We start from the raw sequence: 25,281 nt of genomic DNA, 5'->3' as shown, positions 1-25,281 counted from the left end.
TCAACCGGCAATTTGACGTGTAGATAATTCAAACAGGCTTTCATATTTTAGAGCTAGAGCTCATTTCTATTCTGATTGACTAGGAAAAGCAGTTTTACCCATTTTTTACTCGGTATCATGCAAACGGTTAAATGCTTCAGGCTGCAGCTGAGTCCAGGGCTTTAAAAATAGAAAATGCTCCCGCAGTGCCTGCCCATCCCCGGCCCTGCACCCAGCAGCCCCACTCCACATATTTCAGAATAGAGTGCCTTGTCCAGGCCGTCCTCCAGCTAGCACACAGGGACCTTTGTGAGAGCCTGAAGGGAAGCCAAGCAGTTGGGCCTCCAGTCGTGGTATTTCTCCGGGCTAGAGCCCTTGCACTTACTTAAGACACCTGGTTGTCGCAGACAGAAGCGTCAACCAGACTATGTCCACAGATATTGCTGTCGCAGGGAACTGCATTGAGCAGATCCTCTCGAAAAGAAGGCTAGAGAGTGTAGAGGAATGTTCTCCCAAACGAAAAGCTAGCTGGGCTATTCTGACCAGCCAAGGTTAGTATAGCAGCCGTTTCCAATCGGTGGGTGTCCGGAAATGAATGATATCTGGCCTGTTTTTGTAAATACTAACTGTAAACTGTGGTTGCTGTCCAGGAGGCAGATTCTGAAATGTAAACGTATGGCATGGCAAAGAACTGCACCCTCTCTTCACCCTTTAGTGTACGGGAAATGCATCTGAGCCTTTTTAGTGACTAGTTTAAAGCCACCGGTAGACTCTTAGACTCCAGTTGTTTACCTTTTCGTTTCACTAGATGTTTCTAAGTTGGTATGGAAACAAGGAGAGATGCTATTTTAGGTAAGCAGGAAATGACTGATTATGGACAATTAAATATGAAGATTAATTACTTAAATTAGACCATCAAGTGGTGGGGGATTCCAAAAGATAATGAGTAGAACAACCTCCTTAACGTGTGCGGACACAAAGTCATTGACCTTAATGATGGAAAAATGTGAAACTATAAAGGAGAATGAAGACAGAACCAAAGAGGAGCTAGGCAAGAAAAGTTTTTAAGAGTAGGCTATATATTAGTATAAATTTTCATAGAAAACTAATAGGGTCAACAAAAGACTAAAATGTTGGAAATTCAGATTCAGAGCTAAAAATCGGAATAAAAATCTTAAGGATGTTATGTACTATGTAATAGTTGCATTCTGAAGAATATTGTTTATAAATGATTATAAATTTTAAAAACATGGAAGGAATGTTTTTAAATAGGTTAAAATACCATCATTTCTTTAATAAAAGATTCAGAAAGCACCAGGACCCCTCTGCTTTCCCAACACACGGATCCTATTTAAAACTTTTTAGGGCTGTAATTATCAATAGAGATTAAGAACAAACTAGCATAGATAAAAAGTGGTTAACTACAAAGACAATTTAACAATTCAACAAAAGTTTATTGAGTCCCTACTATATGCTGGGCCCTGTACTTGAAGCTGGGAAACCAAAACCACACCCACAGATGCTGAGAAGTGGTAATAGATGGTCTCATCACCTCCATGATCCTTCAAGTCAAGTAGGGAGGCAGGCAAATTATTGTAGGAATAAGGAGCATCTCCTCATTTCTTAAATGAAAAATAAATTATCTACATATACACTTGATCACAGGTATTAGCAGCATAATGGGGTTGGGGAGGGTGGTTAAAAAAAAAAAGACAATAACTCAGATGTTTGCCTGGATGAGTCTCACACCTCCTCAATGCAAATAGACTCCAGAAGAAGTTGAAAAAAGGTTATAAAAAAATCTAATTTTGTGTAAAGAAAATACATTTATAGACAATCTTTGACAAAATTTAAATATATTGAAAACATAATAAAGGAGAAATGCCCTATGTCTTCATAAAAAAGAATAAGTCTTAGCAAGTTTTCATTGAATTTAGCTTCAAATTTTTCCAACACTGTGAACGAGAATATAAACAGAAATTGCTAGAGGTAATTTGATCATATACATTGACATTTGAGGAATTTACTCTAGATAATTAGACACGTTTACAAAGATAAATAATAGTGCCAATTCCACAAAAACCAGAAGCCTCGTAAACTTTGTTTAGTAGGGAATTAACTAATTAAATAATGGTATAGCTATTTTTAGTATCCTGTATGGAGTCATTTAAAATGATGTAGAATGACATTTTTGACATGGACTGATGACCATGTGATGCCATTAAATGAAAACAAATAGGTTAAAAGAATATGAATAATATGGTTGCATCTTGATTTAAAAATGCATGTGTATTTAGAAAAAAGCCTGGAAGGATAACCACAAAAATATTTGTAATGGTTATATTTGAATAATGGCATTATAAGTAATTTTTGTGTGTTTTAAAATTTCTTTATTGTTCTATTTAATACGCCTCTTTTATAATCAGAGAGATAATACATCAGTTGCTGCTGTATCGTTGCTACTATTTCAAATATGCATATTAATATATGAAAATGTAGAAAATAACTCCGTTTTCATCATCATCTCAAACTCCTCATTTTTAGGAGGTAACTTTGGGTGCTGGGTAACTTTGTTTAACTAGTGAATTAGTTATATACTATTTATTATGTGTTCATTATGGATTAACAACCCATAGGAGTTCCTGGCTGGTGCAAACAATTAGTGCACGACTGCAAACAGAAAGGTCGGTGGTTCAGACCCACCCAGAGGTGTCTAGGCAGAGAGGCCTGCCATCTGCTTCTGAAAGGTCCCAGCCGTGGAAACACTTTGGAGTGCAGTTCTACTCTGCACACACGGGGTGGCCACGAGTCAGAACTGACCTGACGGGCAACTGGCAACAGCTGTACACTGTAAGTTTTAGGGTTGACCAGAGGATATTGTATCTGAGAAGTTCACCGAACCTTCAAAGCAACTGAGTTTGCCTGCTGACTTTGTCAGTTGCTGTTGTAACTTGAGGCAAGCCATTTAATATCGATTCCAGCTCATAGCAACCCTGTAAGGCAAAGAGAACTGCTCCATAGGGTTTCCAAGGAGCCCCTGGTGGATTCTAACTGCTGAACTTTTTGATTAGCAGCCTCTTAACCACTATGCCACCAGGGTTTCCCTGTAAAGTGTTATTGCCCCCATTTCGTAGTTGAGGTACTAAGGATACTGATAAGCAATTAGGGGAAATTTACCAAATCACAACGGCAAATATTTATCAGATGTCTAGAGCATACCTGTCTTCTTCCACAGCTCCTACTTTTAACCCCACTACCCAGTTCCACACAGCCTCTCAGACAGGGTTCTTACGAGGATGGGTGTGATCATATATGAGAAAGCAGCAAAATCCCATTGTTGGACGGCTGTGGGTGAGAATCTGATTTAAGGTCCAAGATTCACTGGCAGCACAGGGAGGCCACGTGTACTAATTGCCCACACACAAAGGAGCTGAGGGTTACAGCAGGAGGGAGCACTTCTGGGGAGCTATCAGAGGGCTTCTTGGAGGAAGCAGCTTTCGAACTGGGCTTTGCAACAGGGTCAGGATGGAGGGTCAGGGAGAAACCATTTTATGCTGGCGGGAAAGAATCTCAGTTCACAAACTGACATGGTCAAAAGTGACATGTTAGTTTCCAAATTAAGCCTGGTCTGAAGCTCCCGCCATACTAAGCAGTCTGGGGATTACGTGAATCTTTTTTATAGCGTCTCTTTCCAACCTCCTCGTCAGAGTTAGTGCAATGGTTGGCGCTGAAAGCTGGTCCATTAGAGACAACCAACCGGCCTTCAGATCACAGGCTTCCTGTTCATAAACTTGCTTACCAAGTCCATTTCATATTTTGAAAAAGTCCAGGGACCCTGTTGCTCCACACCAAGCATGGGACAAACTCTTTGCTGAAGTTACGGACACAGAAGTCTGGAGTCCACCTCGCTCCTCGGGGCCCTACTTTCTCTCAGGGGTATGGCCACGGCATGGACCCAGGTTCCTGCAGTCACTGTGGACCAGCAGACCTCCGTTCCCTTTCCAGAACGAGCATCCATGTCTATTCCTCCCTCTGTCTCTACCTTTTGCTCTTCCTCTCTCACAGCTTCCCTCCCCTCTCTGGATTCCTTTCTCTCCTCCTCTCACTGTCCTCCTCACTCCATCAGTGTACCTTCCCCCCAATATACCCCCTCTTAAGTGAAGAAGAACTCACCTCTTCATTTAAGGGAAACTATATTCGAACCCTGGTGGCATAGTGGTTAAGAGCTATGGCTGCTAACCGAAAGGTCAGCAGTTCGAATCCACCATGCACTACTTGCAAACTCTATGGGTCAGTTCTACTCTGTCGTATAGAGTTGCTGTGAGTTGGAATGGACTCTACAGTAACGGTTTTTTTTTTTAAATATTTAAGCAGCTTCTGCTGTTTGGACTCCATAAGTCCCTGTAGGCAAGCAATTACAAAGGACCAAAAAACCAACTGCCTTTGAGATGGTTCCAATTCATGGGGACCCCATGTGTTTCAGAGTACAGCTGTGCTCCATAAAGTTTTCAATGGCTGTGAACTTTCAGATAGATTGCCATTAGCCAACATTCTGGTTAGCAGCCAAGTACATAACCATTTGGTCCACCAGGGACCACCCTAAGCAAGAAATTAGAAAGGCAGCAGACAGGAAATACAAGGAGAACAAAAACACAGATACACCTCAATATGGGACTCGGCAACACTTGAAAGGGAATAAGGCAGGAGGGAGATAATATGAAACAAGAAGGGAAGTGTTTGTTTCAAGGAACATGTACAACTGTCCACTGAGGCTTACGCAGGGGATATGTGAAGGCAGAAGTAGAAAACAGAAGATGTAGTCCGTGTTGTAGATAATTAATTCGAGGATATGAATAAACCCAAAAACCACTGCCATGGAGTCGTTCTAACTCACAGCATCCCCACAGGGTTCCTGAGGCTGTAAATCTCTACAGAAGCAGACTGCCACATCTTTTTCTTGGTGGTTTCAAACTGCCAACGTTTCAGTTAGCAGTCGATAGCTTTAACCACTGCACCAAATGATGGGACTGTATTCAATAGGGAGCCATTAAAGCTTTTGAGCCCTAAGCTGACAAGATCCCAGAGGTGCTTTCTGAGTGGCTGTGTGCTGTTGAGCAGACTGGGTGTTGAAATCACCCATCCTGTGTCCTACAAGCCAAGGCATGCCCCTACAGTGGGGTATGTCTGCCTTGGGAAAGGGGTGCCTTTTTCTAGTTTTCTGAAAGGCACTATATGGGCTGGCTGGGGTCCTGGGGGAGTCCTGGTGGCACAGTGGTTAAGAGCTCAGCTGCTAACCAAAAGGTCGGCAGTTCAAATCCACCAGCCGCTCCTTGGAAACCCTATGGGGCAGTTCCACTCTGTCTTACAGGATCTCTATGAGTCAGAATCGACTTGATAGCAATGGGTTTGGTCTGGTTCAGGAGCTCTGGGTATTTGGGGAGGTTGGAAGTGGCAGTCTCAATTAATATAAGTGAGATAGTGGGATAGAGAATGGTGTGAAGAAAGCTGTTCGTTCATAGGAGGCTTTTGTCAAGTACCAGATGTTAACTTGGACTTGCATGGAAGCTGACCATACTTTATCACCAGTGTCTAGAAATGAGCAAATTGCCTAGGGAACACCTTAAACATTTAGTGAGTTTATTAATGGTGAATGGATGTCAAATGCAAGATTATTGTTTAAGGGAATATTCTCAGGACTTATTGGCCAATTAAATATGATAGGGAAGAGAGAGGCTGGGCACATTTAGGAGTTGTTTTAATATAAGGTGGTCAAGGAAGGCCTCTCTGATAAGGTGATATTTGAGCAGAGGATTGAAGTCAGAGAGCAAACCATGTGGCTATCTCAGAAAAGAGCACTGCCTGCAAAGTGAACAGAAGTTTGATGAAAAGCAAGGAGGCCAGTGTAGCTGGAGTGGGTGACGGAAGAGGGCAGAGTAGTAGAGCCTGGGATAAGAGAGGAGCCTGGGGAGCTTTGCAGGTCATCAAAAAGACTATAGATTTAACTCTGAGTGAGCAGGGAAGCCACTGGATTCTTTCTGACTTTTTCATGATCACTCTGACTTGTGATTAGAGCAAACTATTGGAAGGGCAAAGGTGGAAACAAACAGACCAGTTAGGAGACTATTGCAACAAATCAGGTGAGGATAATGGTATGTTGTACGGAAGTAATAGCAGTCAGAGTCTGGATTATATTTGAATAGTAGAAGCAAAAGTATTTACTGATGTTTGCCTGTGGGGTGTGAGGAATTAGGATGATTTTAAAGTTTTGGGCCTTGAAAAACTGGACGAGTGGAGTTGCCATTTACAGATAGGAAGGAGACTGAAGAGGACAAGGTTTGAGGTTTGGAGAGATCCAAAGTTCAGTCTTGGACATATTAAGGTCACTTGCCACTTGGATATCTAACTGAACAGGCTACTTGGAAATAAAAGTATAGAATTTGGAGAAGTAGTCTGGTCTGGAGATATACAGTTGGGGTAATCTACATATGGATAATATTTATACCAAGAGACTAGAGAAGGTCTCCTCAACGGTGAGTGTAGACAGAGAAAAGATGCAAAAATAGAGCTTTTGAGAGCAGTCAAACATTTAGAGTTTTGGAAGATGAGGATCCATAAATAAATAAAATGAAAAGAGTAAAGGAAGCAGCCAGGTACAAAGAATAACTGCCTTCTTGTGAAAAAAAAGCACATGAAATAGTCAATAAGAATTTTCCTTGAGAATTACTATGCTTAAATTTAAGATATTATTATTATTGAGTGTGCTTTTAGAAATATATCAAGGCACCAGGAAGATACCTAGATGAAGAAAATTGAAAACCGTGGCACTGAAATTTGTGGGAGAGAAGTCAGGGTTTGAGTTACAGATTGGAGATTTATTTGTGTGGGTGTGATCATTTTCCCTAAATTTCAGCCATTCCCTGTCTACTTACATCTCCTACAGATATGTAGGCAAGAGGAGAAAATGAGATAAACCTTCATGATCTTAAATAAGTTACTCTTTCTTCTGATTAGAAGATGTAGTTAAAAGCTAAAGGAGGCAAATATGGAAGTGATCATTTAAAGTGAAATTTGGGTTGCTTTTTTTTTTTTCAAATGTGTCTGGTACTATGCCAAGTACTTCACATTTACTACAACCTTAGAATTTCCACCCCCTTTATAGATGAGAAAACTGGGGTTCAGAATTATGTGCCAAAGTCCACATAACTAGTAAGTACCTGCGGTGGAATGTGAACTCAGGTCTCTCTGATGACCAAATCCAGCATGCTGTGCTCATGGCCCCAGTTATCAATGACGGCTCAATGAGGTGTCTCTAACGGCACCACTGTTTTCTGAGAAGGGTCTTAAAACTCTTTGTCTCTTGATTTTGGGTATTCGTGTGGGAAACCACTGTCATCACTTCGTTGAAGACTCCTTCCTTTCCTGGAGGTAAACCACAGCAGTGTGTTCCTTTATCTGTTGTTTCTTCTGTTTGTTCCCAAACAGTCTTCTTATGAGATAATGAAGGGATCAGAGATAGTGAGCTACAAGAAATCAGTTGGAGGAAGTTGTATGGCCACGCATTTCAGTATGTATATATACCTGTACCTGTAGCCGTGGTCAAACTTGTTGCATGGATTCTGACTCACAGCGACCCTATAGAACAGGGTAGAACTGCCCCACAGGGTTTCCAAGGAGTCTCTGGCAGATTTGAACTGCCGACCTTTTGGTTATGAGGCGTAGCTCTTAAACCCCTAGGCCGCCAGGGTTTCCTGGGGCAAGTTAGGGGCCCTGAACTTAAGCTTCATTGGCTTGACAGTAAACTCACCTCTACTTGTGAAGATTTGTTGTCTTAAAATTTTATAGCTGAGGGAGCTACAAAATGTTTTCACATTTTGCGTTATGATTCATATGTGAAGCTGTCGTTGGTGCTTATCTCTTCCTATTATTTCCTGTTTGAGGTAAGAGTCGGCCCTTTCCTATTTTGAGACCCCTTAGGAAAAGTGTGTATGACCCGAGCTCGGTGTGGCTCTCCTCAGGGCTCTCCGATGTGTCTAAACCCCACTTCTACTGAGGGAGCTAAGATTGGGGGAAGTCAAATACTTTCTAAAAAATATTTCCCCCATAATGATGGACAGAGACCTAATTGTAGTGCTTTTATTTTATTGCAGGGCACATATTGTAAGGTAAAACAAAAGTTAGGACCAGCAGTTTCTGAAATAACAAGGAAGGATCAATAAGAAAAGGCTATTTGGCAATAAATCAGATTTTCAAAAGCTGTTTTTCTTTTTGGAAGACAAAGGTCATATTAGAAGGAGCCTCCAAAAAAAAAAAAAAAACAAATCCATTGCTGAGGGGTGATTCTGACTCATAGCAACTCTATAGGACAGACTAGACCTGCCCTATAAGGTTTCCAAGGCTGTAAAGCCTTACGGAAGCAGACTGCCACATCTTTCTCCCTCGGAGCAGCTGGTAGGCTCCAGCCGCAGACCTTTTGGTTAGCAGCCAAGTGCTTTAAGCCTGCGCCACCAGGCTCCTTTCCAAGGAGCTTAGAGTTCCTTAAAGTGGCCAAACAGGACTAGTAAATGGCAACTTTTTTTTTTTTTAATGCTGATGTAAAGCTATGAGTCGGATTTACCTGGACAGTGGCTGGCTTGAAGTGCCGTGGGGAGATGGTGATTTAGGTATGGTACAGTCCTTTACAAAGCTGGATACGTCTAAAACCAAACGTTTTACTCTAGCATGCGGTGTTTACAGAACAGGGCAGACTCTCCCTGTAAATTATGTGCCAGATGACTGGGAACTAACGTTGTTTCTAAATATAGCCAGCGTCACCTCCTGTGTAGCTAGAGAAAGACCGTAACAATCAGCACTGGATTAGCACAGTGAAGGTTGAAAATATTTTGTAGAACAATTGAACACCGAATGACGTATGCTAAAGAGTTAAATTCAATTTTTTTTTTTTAAGCTAGGCTGCTTCGGTTGCTTTCATTTCATATACCCAGTTAAAGACAAAAAAAAAAAAAAGACTAAAATTACTGGATTGTTGTACATGAAGATATTTATATGTAGATATGTGTTTTTGGTATTAAGAAAGCTTATAAATACTTCTAATATAAAGCATATCAGTATTGAAAGGTAAAATAGCTAATCTCGAACATATTTGAATAGAAATTTAAACCCATTGCTGGAGAGTCTATTCCGACTCACAGCGACCCTATAGACATTTACAGGTATTAAATTTCAGATTTTGAAAGAGAAAAATAGGAGTGAAGACTTAGTTCAAAACAGAAATTGAAATATGATATAGTACCCTTTGATTCTCACCTGTTACCAGATTAATTATAGAAATGCTTCTATGGAATTACAAGGAAGCAAATGAGGTGGGGTTGCTTGGGAGTGAAGTAAGCAGAATTCAAAACAAAAACGTCAAAGTTATTTTTTTTTCATTGAGCAGCATGCATGTACTATAATTCTCTTAATAGATTAACATAGCTTTCTCATTTCTTACTTAGGAGAGAAAAATGTAGCAGCAGTTGTTGATCATTGGCTTACATGCATTTGTATTTATAAATCATTCAGTTGCTTTACATGGTTTAATTAATCTGATAGCACTGAAAAACATTTTAGCCAACCGATGCTGTTATTTATGCCCTGAGTTTCCTTAGTTTTGGGGAAGAGGGTTGATTGTTTCCTAAGATTTATACCAAAATATCCCCTTTATGTTAGCTTATGTTTAGCAAATAATACCAGGTAATTTTTTTTTTTTTTTTATTGTTTGCTGGGACTTTATATAGCATGTACTTAACACACTACTTGCTCCCCCTCTCTCGAGAGAGTCTGGCTTCATAAATAGTGCTTCTTTCCTATGTTATGAAGAAGCCAAATCTCAGAGAGGTTAGATGACTTTGTGAAGGCCATGTTCATAAATGGTGGGGGATGGAAGGACGACTCCAGGCCTGCCTGGCTTCGGTCTATTTTCTCAGGCCCTAGACTCTGTCTCACTTCAATTCCTGCTCCTCAGCACTTCTGTCTCCTCCACGGGTCCGCAACACCTGCCCCATTCTTTAAGGAATAATGAGAGAGCAATTGAAAATTTCTGTTCCAGTGTGTTCAATATTAAATATCCTGCCTTTCAGTACTGATACGCTTTAAGTTCAAATACTTTCTTTATTTTGTCCCTTGTGTTTCCTGTTTTCTAAATGATTCTTGTTCTTCTTCCTGTCTTTCCTGCCTTTTTGCCTTTCTCTCTTCATCCTCCCTTCCCTTTCTTCCTTTCTTTGCTCCCTGCCTCTCTCCCTTACTCCCTCTTTCTCTCTGTCTATCAGCAAGCAATGCTGAAATTGCACAGAAGACTAATACAATTATTTTGATGGAAAAGTCCATTTGTAGGCAAGGGAGGCAAGCTGGTGACCAGGGGTGGAGGGTATGAAGCACCCCTCAGCTGCAAATATTGTTAGTTTCCTGCCCCTTAAATGTCTTCCTAATACACAGGAAAGAAATGAGTCCAATATGACTTCAAAGGGCCAGTTCTCTAGCCTCTTTCCCAATCCCAACATCTGGTTAATTGCGGCGTTAGCTAGTGGCAGCGGAAGAACAAGCAGTGACAATGAATCAGCATCATATAATTCAGCATACATCTTTTAGAGGTATATTAAGGATAATGAAAAGTATTACGCCATTACACAGGAAAGGAGACACAATCCTTATAAACATTGTAAGTGATTATCCAAATTCAAGCATATATTTAAGCATTAATTACTTAAGTCATTATTAATTTGCTATTGCTTTGCTGATAAAACTGAAGATAGTGTTCTCACATAGGCAATCTATGTGGAAAGTTAACGTTGTCGTTTTCATGTTTCGTTATAATGAAAATCGATATATGTTCTAAAGTCCTCCAGAGTCTCACTGTGCAATCAACTTACTTACATTAACAGTAAAATAACGTGTATGGTTTTGAAAGCATCAAGTTTCTGTTTAGAAGCTGGAACTTGAAACATCGTGATTCCCCAAAAGTATATTCCTTCTGATGGCAAGTTTTGTCATTGTATTTATGGAGAACTTAATGTTCCAACTTCTTGTAAGTCATTAGTTTGCCACCCAATTTTGTGCTCTTAGCAAATATATGGGTGTGCGACATAGCAATTCTGCCTTTAATATATAATAGGAGTTTTTCATATTGGAAAGAAATAATGCACAAAAGCTAATAACAGTGACTCTTTTTCAGCTAAAAGCACGAAGAATTGAGTGTCCGGCTTACTCCTTTTTTTGGATAAGCAAGAAGTCGTGCTAGGTGGAAACTTTAAGCACACACACATATATGCAATTTACTCTTCCTTTGAGGTGTGCAAGGTCCGTAATTTTAAACCTCAGTTATCATTGATCTAGGACTAGAGATAAACACTACTGCAAGATACTTAGTAGAAGGAAGTTGTGCTATCTCCAAGGCATACCCTGGGAGTTGCTTTTTTTTTCCTTAAATACTTGATAAAACTTACTTTCCATTTTTTTTCTCCTGAAACAAGAGGGCAAAAAAAAAAAAAAAAAAAAATCTGGTGAAAGGAAATCTGAATGAAGCAGGCTATATTTTAAAACTATAGGAGAAAATTAATAAAGACTGTGCACACAATTGAAGCTGTCTGAATATCTAAGAAATAGAATCAAAGTATTAGAAAATCTTTTTCATTCGCATCCCACTATATTAACTATAGAATACCTGGTGGCACAGTGGTTAAGAGCTTCAGCTGCTAACCAAAAGGTCGACAGTTTGAATCCACCAGATGCTCCTTGGAAACTCTATGGAGCAGTTGTACTCTGCCCTGTAGGGTCACTATGAGTCAGAATCGACTCAAAGGCACTGGGTGTATTAACTATAATTTTCTCCAAAATTTAGAATCATCTGTAGCTTTGGGTTCCTTAATTTAAGTCATTTAATTACATTTCTATAAACCCCCATCCCCCCAAAAACCTAAACCCTTTGCTGTCGAGTTGATTCCAGCTACTAATAACGACCCTATAGGACAGAGTAGAAGTGCCACATAGGATTTCCAAAGAGCAGCTAGTGGCTTTGAAATGCTGACCCCTTTTTTTTTTTTTTTTTGGTTAGCAGCTGGGCACTTAACCATTATGCCATCGGGCTACAGGTCAAATTTCCCTGTCTCATTTCCACATGCACCTGCTCCTCACTTACTATTTTGTTATCTGTCGTTTCACATTTACGACAATACTAAAAAAATGTACTATTTTTCCCATTAACCAACATGTGTCTGGCAGTAATGAATGCCGAGGTGCAAGGCAAGAGTAACGCTGGCTGTGATGGTTAAGGTTTATGTGTTAACTTGGCTAGGCCATGATTCTCAGTGGTTTGGCAGTTATGCAATGATGTAGTCATCCTCCATTTGGGGATCTGATGTGGTCATCCTCCATTTTTGTATAACTCCGATTTTCACATAACAACCTGGTCCTTGGAACTTAACCTTGTTGATAAGTGAGGAGTGGGTGTAGTAAACTGTATCCTGCCGCAATAACTGCCTGTTACTTTTGCTAAGAATAAAATAAAATAAACTGTTTTTTAGGTTGTCATTCATTGCCATTGAGTCAGTTCTGACTCATGGTGACTCCATTGTGTCAGAGTAGAGCTGTGCTCTATAGGGCTTTCAAGGCTGTGACATTTCAGAAGCAGATTGCCACATCTGTCGTCTAGGGCACCTCTGAGTAGATCCTAATGACAGCCTTTCCACTAGAAGTCAACCGCTTAACCATTTGAGCTTCCCAGGTATTAGAAGGAAAAATAGACCAAGGAAATAAGTGACAGCAATGAAAGGGTCCCACAGAAATGTATAGCATTTGCCATTGTTGTTAGGTGCCATGGAGTCACCTCTGACACATAGCAACCCCACGTACAGCAGATCAAAGCACTGCCTGATCCTGTGCCATCCTCACGATTGTTGCTACATTTGAACCCATTGTTGCAGCCACTGTGTCAATGCATCTCATTGAAGGTCTTCTTCCTCTTTTTTGCTGACCCTCCACTTTACCAAGCATAATGTGTTTCTCCAGGGACTAGTCCCTCCTGATAACATGTCTAAAGTATGTGAGGTGACGTACAGTGTTACCAGTAACTAAAATACCTTGCATACTGTATGTGTGTGTGTGTGTGTGTGTGTGTTGAGGGGCAGAATTACAGAGTTAAAAGTATTGGCTCTGGAGCTAGGAGATGAGTCTGACTCGCACATCTACTCCTTTCTATCTGTGTGACCTTGGACAAGTTACCTAACCTCTCTGTGCCTCAGTTTTCTTACCTAGAAAATAGAGATAATAAAATTACCTTTCTTAATGGATCAGTGTGGAATTAAAATAAGTAAACATATGACCAGTGATTAGGACAGGGCCTAGCGTATGGCGAGGGCTGAGTAAGTGTTCTCTGGTTTTTGTTTTTGTTTTTTTAGTGTTCCCTGTTTTTATTTAGGTATATGAGGTTATCACTAAAGAAATTAACTTCGTTCAATCCCAAGACAGTTACTGCTTCTCCAAGGCTGTCAATAGCACTCAGTGCTTTGAGCAGCAGTTCCCATTTTTTTTCAAGTATTGCAATTTTTAATACGTTTGAAGACCCTCAGCTGATAATAGCTGTCATTTTAATATCTTTTGATAGAGAAAATACATCATGATTAAACCACCTAACTCTGTCTCAAGAATTTGTTTTATTAATCACCCAGGTTTGAAAAATAGTAATCTAAATACATTCAGGGGACCTTTTAATCTGCTAATGAAGGTTGGTTGTCTTACATTCGTGTCTTGTTTGTAGTTTTGGCTCCTCTGACCCTGGGATAACCACATAATAACGACACGATCTCAGCGTGTGAAAGTAAGGTTTAATGGCCCAAAGTGATTTCTTCGTACCCGCTCCAGAACTTTCAGAGTGATGGGAGAGCTACACTTATTTTAAAACTAAACTTTAATGCGTTTGAGGTTAAAGGAAGCGCTGAATACAGTCTTGCAGAAAGAGCCCAGGCTGCAGATACTGTGAATTAAAATATTAAAATTCTCCAAAACTGGAAGGGCGCTGAGAAGTTTCTCAGTCTGTGTGCTTAGACGTAAATGAATAGATTTGAAAGTATTCAGCTGAGCCTTCACACATTCGAACCAGTGGCTTTTAGAGGACAGTTTACATGTCTGTAGGATACTCTTTATAAACGTTAACATAAATATAATCCAGAGTGCACTGTGACATTAGCAAAACCAGATAATCAAAAGCAGGAGTGCTTCCAGACCCAACTGCCAGGAGGTGACTCTCACAGTTCGCAGTGTTTCTCACCATCAGACATTCTGCTGCCTCTTGTTATAAAACAGGTATCATCGCTGTTTCAGGGAAGACCTCTGAGGCAGGTATTATTTTCCCAGCAGTAAAATCACTCTGCATAACCTGAAAGCCAAAACAAAGGAGGCAGTGTAGTGTCCTGCTTAGGACAATTGGTTTCTGGGTCTTTCAGGTAAGATACAAATTTCCCAGGACGCTTGCAAGTATCTTGGTCACCTCGTCGAACGCTGAGCCTGGACAATTTCTATTACATAGGAGTTGATTGTGTCTATTAGGGTTTACTTGAGCTCACAGATTTTTGTTTTCTTCTTTTTTGACAGGTTCCTGGGCAGATCGATCGCCACTCCATGAAGCAGCAAGTCAAGGTCGCCTTCTTGCTCTGAGAACACTATTATCACAGGTAAAATAGCACCTAGAGCTCAAAGCCTGCCCTTCCCCCATGAGCATACAGCATCAAGTGTCTAAACAAATGGATTCAAGTTTAATAAAACCACTTAATAACACTACTACCTTTTAATTTTAACTCATATCAGCCAGTCATTTCTTATTTATCTTTGAAACTTCTTTATAAATATTTTGCTGGAATCTCATGTCTTAGGATTTCAAATTTCTAATATTTTTTGTTTTCATGTCTTAGGATTTCAAATTTCTAATACAGTATATTTGTTCATTGATAGATGTATTCAAGTAGTACTTAAATTTAGTGTTATTTCATAAGCATTCTAAGCATGCTTAACTCTAGCTAAATGCAGATTTAACTCAGTCGTAAAACATTCCAAAAGAAGCAATCGGACCAGATCCCTAAACAACTTTTTTTTTTTAATTTTTTCGAGGGGGGTGCATCCTGGTAATCTCTAGAAAACCCTGGTGGTTTAGTGGTTAAGTGCTATAGCTGCTAACCAAGAGGTCAGCAGTTCAAATCTACCAGGCACTCCTTGGAAACCCTATGGGGCAGTTCTACTCTGTCCTATACGGTCGCTATGAGTTGGAATCGACTCGACCGCAACAGGTTTGGTTTTTTTTTTTTTTTTTTTGGTAACCTGTAATACGCTCTGGCGATTTGACAATGAAAGCTGTGGAACAACCATTTCTACCCCTGCCTGCTCATTAGACTAATCAGAGGAAAAGCAAAAAACCCAGACCCCTAATTTCAATCAGAAAATAGCCTGGCTTGGGCTGGTGCATTCTCTGTAAGCTTCCAGGGTGACTTGGATGTGCACCCAAATCTGGAAACCATGGCCTCGCGCTTCCCAGTGTAAAGGAGAAAGGGATTTTCTCAGATGGCTGTGAGGAAAGGAGCCAGTGTGCCCAGCTGAAACAGCACCTCCATGGGGCTGGGGGTGCTGGATTCTAGGCGGGCACTTGAAGAGAGTCAGCGTGTATCTGAGCCTCCACTTTCTCATTTGTAAAATGTAGAATGAGATGCCCCCTTAGGGCCTTCCAGGTCTGGGATAACCATGTGACTCAATGGAAAAAAAAAAAACCTGTAAAAAGGTCAGTAATTTTAAAACGGTAATCCCTTAGCAAGGGTCATGCAGTTCTCCGAGAGGAGAGCCGTGTTGGGCTATTTCTCAACATGTATCACATGTCCACCCACAGGTCGGCCAAGGAGAGCCCCAGGCTGCCCCCAAAGCCCAGTGCAAAGGAAACCTCAGCCTGCTCAGCGGCTCTGTCACGGTGGACGCAGCAGAGTGGATTAGCTCTCCATGTTTGACTGCTGCTAACTGCCCCCCAAACAACCCAAAACCTTCGAGTGAATTCCGACTCATAGCCACCCTATAGGACAGATTAGAACTGCACCATAGGGTTTCCAAGGAGCGGCTGGTGGATTCGAACTGTTCACCTTTTGGTTTGCAGCGCTAACCAGGGCTTCTGACTGCTGCTAGACAACCTGAAATCTTTAAAAGGATAACTTAAGGAATATTAAAAATTGCCACTTGCTAGTAGGAAAAACCCAGTACCCAGTGCCCTCGATTCAAAGAAGTAGGGTGATTATTTTCTTGCTTTTAAGATTCTTCATGTCCATTCTGGTATTACAGACTGTTGAATCTGTGATGCAGGGGTTTGACCATACATATGATTGCCAGGAGGCAATGGATTACCAAAGATAGCAAGGTGGCAAAGAATCTAGATCTTAACTGCACTTAATTACTTTCCTTGGATATCATTAGTTCAATTGGAATAAAATTTTTTTTAAGTATTTACTTAGTTTTGATAGAATAATAATAAAGTAACAACGTGAGCATTTTCTATGTCAAGTGTTTTTATAATAGTTGCTTTACAGATACCATCTCATTTAATCCTCATGATAACCCTCAGAGGTTAAGTTACTTGTTCAAATAAAGGACAATTATTGTATAGGGGTGCCAGGCTGCAAACCTGACTGACCCCCCAGTCAGAGCTCTTAGCCACAAGCACATAACCTAGTCAACTCTATTTAGTGACAAAAATTCACAAAGCAGCTCACTATGATTTTGAGTGTTTTTTTCCTCAGGCTGGGCTGGCCTGGCCCTGGTGGTGCAGTGGTTACGCATCTGGCTGCTAACCAAAAGGCTGGCAGTTCAAATCCACCCGCCACTCCTTGGAAGCCCTAGGCTCTATGGGGCAGTTCTACTCTGTCTTATAGGGTCACTATGAGTCAGAAGGGATTCCACAGCAACGGATTCGGTTCCTACAGGTACCCGTACTAGTAAAGGAGCCCTAGGGGCACAAGCCCTGGTGCCACAAACAGTTAAGCAGTCCACTGCTAACCTAAAGGTTCGGGGTTCAAACCCAGCCAGCAGCCCCATGGGAGAGAGATCAGGCAATCTGCTTCCATAAATATTATAGCCAAGAAATCACTGTGGACAAGTTCTCCTCTGTGCCATGGGGTTGCTGTGATGGGAATTGACTCAATGACACCCAGCAATAACAACAACAACCAGTGCTAGTTGCCCATGAGTGGATTCCAACCCATGGTGCCCCCCCACCCATGTATCAGAGTAGAGCAATGCTCAGTAGTTTTCAATGGCTGCTTGTTTGGGGGGAAATAGGTTGCCAGGCCTTTCTTCTGAGGTGCCTGAGTGGACTGGAACGTCCAACTTCTCAGCAGCTGAACATGTTAACCATTTGCACCACCCAGGGACTAGCCCCAATTAGTGTAAGTGATTCAGTCTATAAAAAAAATTTTTTTTTTTTATAGACAGTCATAATCCTGCAAAAGAAAAAAAAACAATCAAAACAACAGCAACAAGAGCCAAAAACAGCACATAAGGGCAAAAACTTTAGGAAAGCAAAATTTAACGAAAACGTGTCAGTATCTATTCAACAATATACTTAAGGCAGTGTCAGATCTAGGTGTGATGGTGCTACAGTGATGGGGCTAAGTAGTCCTGATTCCCGGGTGACACTATGACATTTGAATTGGTAAACTGCTTAAATTCATTTGCCTGAGATACTTTGTTCTTTAAAATTTCTCTCTTACTAATGACATTTTGGAGCCCTCGTGGCATAGTGGTTAAGAGGTTGGCTGCTAACCAAAAGTTTAGCAGCTCAAGTCTATCAGTTGCTCCTTGGAAGCCCTGTGGGGCAGTTCTACCCTGTCCTATAGGGTCACTATGAGTCCAAATCGACTTAACGGCAATGGGTTTGGTTCGGTTTTTAACGACATTTTAGACAGCTGATTTTGTATAACTTCTTCACCTTCGAAATTATTGATGTCGTATTTAGGGCTATAACGTAAACGCTGTTACTATAGACCACGTCACCCCACTGCACGAAGCCTGCCTCGGAGGTCATGTGGCATGTGCTCGGACGCTTCTGGAAGCTGGGGCTAATGTAAGTACCTTCTCAAAACATTAACAATTTTAAATCTACTAAGAGCCAAACAAAAGTCTCACTTTTCTTTCTTTGTTTCTCTCTCTCACTCTCTCAGTAGTTTTCAAAAATAACGGAATAAAAATAAAACTCTTGAATTGCCTCAGCCTAATCATTGCACTCTGGGAAGGGTTTGCAATCATTGCAGAAATCATTGCTGCATGATCCTATACAAGGTTCTTCAGGTTGACTCCCATGCTCATTGCTCGAAAGGGCAACGGGGAACATCCTTATGCCTAGAAAGTTTGTCTGTCTGTTGGGTGATTCCTCAATTTTCTTAAGATAAATTATCAGAAATAGAATTACCAATGTTACCAGTCTGAACTGCCAGCAGCAAAGTGGCTTCATCGCAACATTCATGGCCATTGTATTTTTTTCCTCTCCGATTTTTTTCCTAGTAACCGATTTTCATGATTTTTTACCAGCTGCATGTTCATGCATGTAAATTAGGTGATTCACAGGAGTGAAGATGCAACTGGCAAAAACATGTTTTACCCCGTCATGTTTGTGTTTGTCTCTCGAAGTCTCCAAGTTTTCCTTATTGATGTGTGAGATAAATACACTCTGGCGTATTTACAACACACATTGTTTGCCAAGTATTCTGAACAGATCGTACAACATTTTAAAGCTGTGTGATCGAGTCAGTTAACGACGTATGGTTCTGTAAATTTCACTCTCGGTTTTCTGGTTCGGCCTAGGTAAACGCAATCACAATAGATGGTGTGACGCCATTATTCAACGCCTGCTCCCAAGGCAGTTCGAGTTGCACAGAACTGCTTTTGGAGTATGGTGCCAAAGCCCAGCTGGAGTCATGTCTTCCTTCTCCCACACATGAGGCTGCTAGTAAAGGTAACATACTTATGTGAGTAAATGACAAGGGGAGAAAGTCCCTTCAGCAGCACACAGTGCTGCATTTATCTTTCATGAATAATGTTGTGGGGGAGAAGTGCTGGGGGATGGGCATTATTAAGTAAAAGTCAACTCATCCCTCCTTTGTGTTGGCAGGTCACCATGAATGTCTAGAAGTGCTGATATCCTGGGGCATAGATGTTGACCAAGACATTCCTCATTTGGGAACTCCCCTGTATGTAGCTTGTATGGCACAACAATTCCATTGCATCCGGAAACTTCTTTATGCTGGTATTTGTCTTTAAAATGTTTTCCGTTCTGCCCAATTATCCAGTTCTGTATTTAGTTTTTTTTTTAAATAAGCATCTTTAAAAACTATATCTCATTACAAAAATGTTCTTATCGAAAATATACGCATATGTAAATGTACAACCAATAAAAAAGAACTATTGGTGATAACTCCACTTTATCTCAAAGCTCACAAATGAATACGTAGTCTCTGTATTTTATATACACATTAGCAGACATAGGGTATATAATGGAGTTTTAAAGCCCCCTACTTATATAAGGTCATAAAATTAAGATTGTCAACATGGAATATGTTTCCAAATATGTGCATGTATCTGTGAACAAATCCATCAAAAGAAATTTAGAGATAGTAACTGCTTGAGTAACCTTCTCCCCTACCAAACATAAAAACTCAGTACTTTCCCATCCTTTGGACTTATTGTCCCACTTAATCTGAGAAAGCTTCCTAGCCTTTTTTTCACCTGTTTTTTAATAGACCAGTTCCTCAAGGCACAGCTCTAACCCTCTGAAAACTTTTTTCCTGACCTTTCAAGACCATAGTGGTTTCTCATACCGTTGAATGGGGAGTTACTTTAGGACATAGATGATGTCTTTTTTCCATCGTTTCTTTTCCCTAGCACAGTGCCTCTCATGTGGTACATGCTTAAAATATAAGCAAGATGAATAAATGGATTTGACACTACTTATGATTTATGACGGAGCCCTGGTAGCACAGTGGTTAAGAGCTCAGCTGCTAACCAAAAGGTCGGCAGCTCAAATCCACGAGCCACTCCTTGGAAACTCTATGGGGCAGTCCTACTCTGTCCTGTAGGGTTGCTATGAGTCTATATCGACTCAATGGCAACTGATTTGGATGTTTTTGGAAACAAATATACTGGTATATATTTTTAGCACCCCTTAATGCTTACATTATTTTAGTTAAATTATAAGCTTCTTGCAAGTAAGGTCTACATCTAATATTTCATTCCCATTACGTCTAGTAAGAGTCTTCAACATGAGTTATTTTTGTAATCATTGATTGATTGCTGGCCATATTCTCCCATAATTTTGGTGTAACCAACAGAATTCATGCTTTATCATCTTTCTTTATTTTGCTAGTAATGTCATTCCTTCAAGTCAACATTTTATATTGGGTTAAAAGAATATATTGAAAAAGTGCTGTTAGTAATTGTTGATGGATTATTTTCAGGCCCTGTTCTTCTTATAAAATTGATGCAACTAACAGAGTTTATGTGTTCTTTTCTTTATTTTGCTGTGGAATATAATTTTTCCACTAAACATTTTATATTTTGTTAAATAATATTGAAAATTAATACATTTGTTGGCATTTGAAAGTAGAAGGAAGGCCACAAAGGACTCTTAAAATGTACTGCTTTTTATAGATACCATCAGTTTTACTTAAAGTATCAGAAAACAGACTTGAAAAGGACTTAGCATGTTTATTGGTAGCCATTTATATACCGAAAATATTGGATTATTATTTTCTACACTGTTTTTAAATATCATTTATTCATCACACATGAATTTAATGACCATTATGTGACAGACCTTGCACTAAGATAAAGTAAATATGCAATAGTCATTTCACGTTGAGGGTTCTTTTTTTTAATGTAAGCATTTTCTAAGTTTATTTTTTATGCAAAAATATGATGTGCCTTTTGCATTTAAGAGGCTCAGTGCCCTTGTGTATTTATTGATTTAAACTGCATGAGTGAGAAGTGACAGGAAAATCTATATACATTTTTCTTAAATAACTATCAATAAATAAAAGAGTTCTATTGCCCTGGTAGAGCCCTGGTGGCACAGTGGTTAAGAGCTATGGCTGCTAACCAAAAGGTCAGCTGTTCAAATCCACCAGCTGCTCCTTGGAAACTCTATGGGGCAGTTCTGCTCTGTCCTGCATGATCGCTGTGAGTCTGGATCAACTAGACGGCAATGGTTTTTTTTTTGTTGTTTGTTTGTTTTTTAATTGCCCTGGTGGTACAGTAACTTAAGAGCTCAGCTGCTAAACAAAAGGTCAGCAGTTCAAATCCACCAGCAACTCCTTGGGAACCCTATGGGGTAGTTCTACTCTATTCTGTAGGGTCACTATGAGTCAGAATCAACTCAACAGCAAGGGGCTTGGGTTTTTTTTTTTATTATTATTGCATGAAAATACATAAAAAGAATAAGCAATAAGCCCTTGAATGATGTTAAGATCAACCAACCATGACAGAAATATAGAAATATGTATGAATCAACTTAATTGTACACTACTTATAATTTCAGTTAAAATAATCACTTTTGGAACTGTTTAAAAAACTTAGACATCTTTTTTTATTATGAAACCTTTTAAGCATACAGAAAAGTGTAGAGAAAACACACGAAATGTGTGCACTGACTGAATATACGGAGTTATGTATGTATGAAATACACACATATATGTATATACATAGCAGTATGTGTGCGTATATACATATATGTAAAGAAATAACTCATTACAGAGTTGAGGTCCCCTTTGTACCTTCATCAAGCACCCTCTCTTCGCTCCCCCACTGAGGTGACTCATCTCACCATTCTTGTTTATATTTCTTATCGTTTTCTGTCTACATGTAGGTGCTGATGTACAGAAAGGCAAATATTGGGATACCCCATTGCACGCTGCTGCTCAACAATCCAATACGGAAATTGTAAACCTACTGCTAGAATTTGGAGCAGATATCAATGCTAAAAACACGGAGCTTCTGCGACCTATAGATGTTGCTGCTTCTAGCAGTTTGGTGGAAAGAATACTGCTTCAGTGTGAGGGTAAGAAGAGTACATTTGGAGATGTGTAAGCACAAAAATACCTTTCCCTGAAATATATGGATATACAGTAAAACTTGTGAAAGCCAGAACCTGTGTAAGGCCGCAATCTGTCAGAGAAGGAAAACTCAAATATTTTCCACTAAAATGAGGGATAGAAAAGCGGTAAGACCACACTCTGCCAAAGGTGGAAAAATTGTGAGACCCAGAAAAACATGGCAGTCAGTCCCATTGAATTCCGGCTCTCAAAGATTTCAACTTTTTTGTTGGCATGTAAAATAATGGCAAAAAATTTGAGACATATTTTGTAAAAGTGGCTAGTTTTCTAACTTAGGCTCTCTCTATAGAGATGATACCATGATGATCTGAATTTTCTTTTTTCACCTTATATAAACTTTCATATTCCTTTAGTTAAATACATTCAATTTGTTTTGAGATGACTAATATGTGGTCCTGATTTAATATTTGCTCATTAATATGGAGAAACATACATGACTTTTCAAGGCACGCACCTGCTATAACCTATTGTGGAAACATAATCAGGAAATATTTTCATACATAAGACTTTGGTTTTAAAAGAGAATTTTGTAAGTAAAAATAAAATACTATTTTATTATAATAAAATTTCACTTTAACTTAAATGCTATACCTCTCTGAGAAAAAAAGAGTTTTTAAATTTCCCTTTTTGGCATATAACACGTGTATCTCCTTTTAAAAAGCAGAATTTGTTTCAGAGGCTTTAAAAATGCAACACTAATTTCATAAACCTGAAGCTCATAGTGTTTTAGAAAACATAAACTGAGTACATACCAAGTATAAAAAGACCTCATAAATAAAAGCAATATAAATGCTTATAGGAATTCCCCTAGTATGTGATCATACCAGAAACCCTGGTGGCGTAATGGTTAAGAGCTATGGGTGCTAACCAAAAGGTCGGCAGCCTCAATCTACCAGGTGTTCCTCTGAAACCCTGTGGGACAGTTCTGCTCTGTTAGTGACCATACAATCCTAGTTCACTACAACACATTATCATTGTTTATGGTTTTATTTAACATATCTTACAACATATAAAAAATCCATTTTGATTTTAATTAGCAAATAATTTTATGTCTTTTTGTAGCTACTCCAAGTTCTCTTTGCCAACTTTGCCGACTCTGTATCCGAAGCTACATAGGAAGACCAAGATTGCACCTTATTCCACAGCTCCAGCTGCCAACTTTACTGCAGAATTTCTTACAGTACCGATAAGGCAGTAAAATAACCCTAAATACTTTGAAAATCAAAACTTTCTATTTCATCTGCATAGTGTATGTTTCATATTAAAATCAATAAATAGAGGGTAGAACTGAGTCTGAGAACACCCAGGGAAGGAGTGGAATATCAATTTCAATTCTAAATGTGCTAGTTAGCTTTATTATTTTATGCATTTTCACTGTCTTTGGACTATAGTATATTTAAAATATCTATATATTATTAGCTATTCCTACATATCTTTTTGTGGATATAGGAAAAAAATGAGGAAATTCTTCATTTTATGTTGTTTTTAGAGTGGAAAGGGAAAACATGAACTCTTACTGAAATTATTCAAATTGTATTACATTTTAAAAGGTCTATATCCTGCAAAAATGACTTACATCTTTCATTCTGACCACTGTAATTAATTATTTCTGTATTTTTAATATCAATACAAATGAGTATAGTTTAGGAGGAGTAACTAGTATCTTTTTGAAATAACAATGACTCTTATTCAAGAAACCTGTTACCTTGAATATACACTTGTCATTATAATGATCAATTCCTAAAGGAAGGATGAATTGCTTCCCCCTCCATCGAAGACACAAGTCACTTAACTTTACCACCTTCACTGGGTCTGTTACAGAAATTGGTAGGACTAAAAGTTAGTACTACCCTCTCACCTTGAGATGTTTAGAACATAAGGCTTGTTTCGAAGGCTTGTTTGTGGGTTCCCTTGGTGGCACACACAATTAAGCATTCAACTACTAGCCCAGAGTTTGGTAGTTCAAACCCACCCAGAGGCACCTCAGAAGACAGGCCTGGTGACTGCCTCCGAATGGTCACAGACATGAAAACTCTGTAGGACAGTTCAACCTGCACACATGGAGTCTCCATGAGCTGGAATCGACTGGACATCAAAAGCTATTTTATGACTTTCTCCTTCTAAGGGGAACTGGTGGTGTAGTGGTTAATAACCGTGGCCGCTAACCAAAACGTCAGCAGTTTGAATCTACCAGCCACTCCTTGGAAACCCTATGGGACAGTTCTACTCTGTCCTATGGGGTCACTATGAGTCGGAATTGATTCGATGGCAATGTGTTTGGTTTTTGGTCCTTCTAAGGAGTAGCCTATCCAGGTTTCTCTTCAGTACTTTTCTGTCTTCCACTTCAGTCTTCTTCCATTTCAGAAATTGTCATCAGTTAATGCCCACCAGGACTGAAGAAAATGAACTTTATATCTAATTGGTTAAGAGGCCCTAGGTCATACTCCAGGGCTCAGGTCAGTCCGAGGCTGTAGAAAATGGAAGATACAAAGCTTAAAGTGTGGAGTTTTCACAGAAAATAGAAAAGGGTGCCACTTAGCAAACTTAGAGACCTTAAAAATGTTGCCCTATGTATAGACCTCAATAATGGTGTTTCTAATTCTTTTTATACAAAGCAAGAGTTCAGAGTACACCGTGTTTGCAAGTAATAACAAAAGAGTGTTACGTAAGAGAAGATCTTACTAAGCTAGTGTCCTCTGCTGGGTTAATAATATATTTATCCCCTTCAGCTTTAACTGCACTTGAGTTCAATGTAAAATGTAATAAACATGTTTTATTAGTGCCTCCTTTGTAATTTAGACTAGGCTTGAGACGATTACGGATTTAAAAATGAGATCATCAATATACTTAGAACTCTGTGTAAAGTAGAAGAAAATAATCAGATGGGTGTTATAAATTCATCAAATTTTGATCAAGTAAATATTTTGACCACTATTTTAATAACCCAAACATTTATTTTCCTCTCCTCTTGGGTCTTGACTACTTTCTAGCAAACTCTGGGAAAATAAAATTATTATTGTATATAACCCCAAAGTCACTAAGATTGCACTCTGAAAAAAAAAATCAGTTATAATCCCAAAGTCACTAAGATTGCACTCTGAAAAAAAAATCTGTTATAATTAAAGATATTTGTTCAGATTTACAAAAC

At 39.4% G+C, this 25,281-nt stretch overlaps 1 protein-coding gene across 2 annotated transcripts in view; it reads left to right on the top strand.

Moving 5' to 3' along the window:
• Positions 1–23,509, top strand: part of ASB5 (ankyrin repeat and SOCS box containing 5) — a 48,948-nt gene extending 25,439 nt beyond the window's left edge. Inside the window, exons 1-7 of one of the 2 annotated variants that reach the window (XM_049864232.1) lie at positions 8,544–8,639; positions 14,599–14,678; positions 17,987–18,094; positions 18,832–18,982; positions 19,139–19,273; positions 21,887–22,078; positions 23,196–23,509. In XM_049864232.1, coding sequence (XP_049720189.1) covers positions 8,579–8,639; positions 14,599–14,678; positions 17,987–18,094; positions 18,832–18,982; positions 19,139–19,273; positions 21,887–22,078; positions 23,196–23,323 — 855 coding nt within the window. In that variant the 5' untranslated portion in view covers positions 8,544–8,578 and the 3' untranslated portion in view covers positions 23,324–23,509. Of the gene's footprint in view, positions 1–8,543; positions 8,640–14,598; positions 14,679–17,986; positions 18,095–18,831; positions 18,983–19,138; positions 19,274–21,886; positions 22,079–23,195 lie in introns of those variants that run through there. The other variant, XM_049864231.1, reaches the window with a different exon arrangement.
• Positions 23,510–25,281: the final 1,772 nt, after the last annotated feature.

Source organism: Elephas maximus, chromosome 21, assembly GCF_024166365.1.
Source record: "Elephas maximus indicus isolate mEleMax1 chromosome 21, mEleMax1 primary haplotype, whole genome shotgun sequence".
NCBI lineage: Eukaryota > Metazoa > Chordata > Mammalia > Proboscidea > Elephantidae > Elephas > Elephas maximus.
The sequence above is the reverse complement of the archived record's forward strand: the minus strand, read 5'-3'. Positions and strand labels throughout refer to the sequence as shown.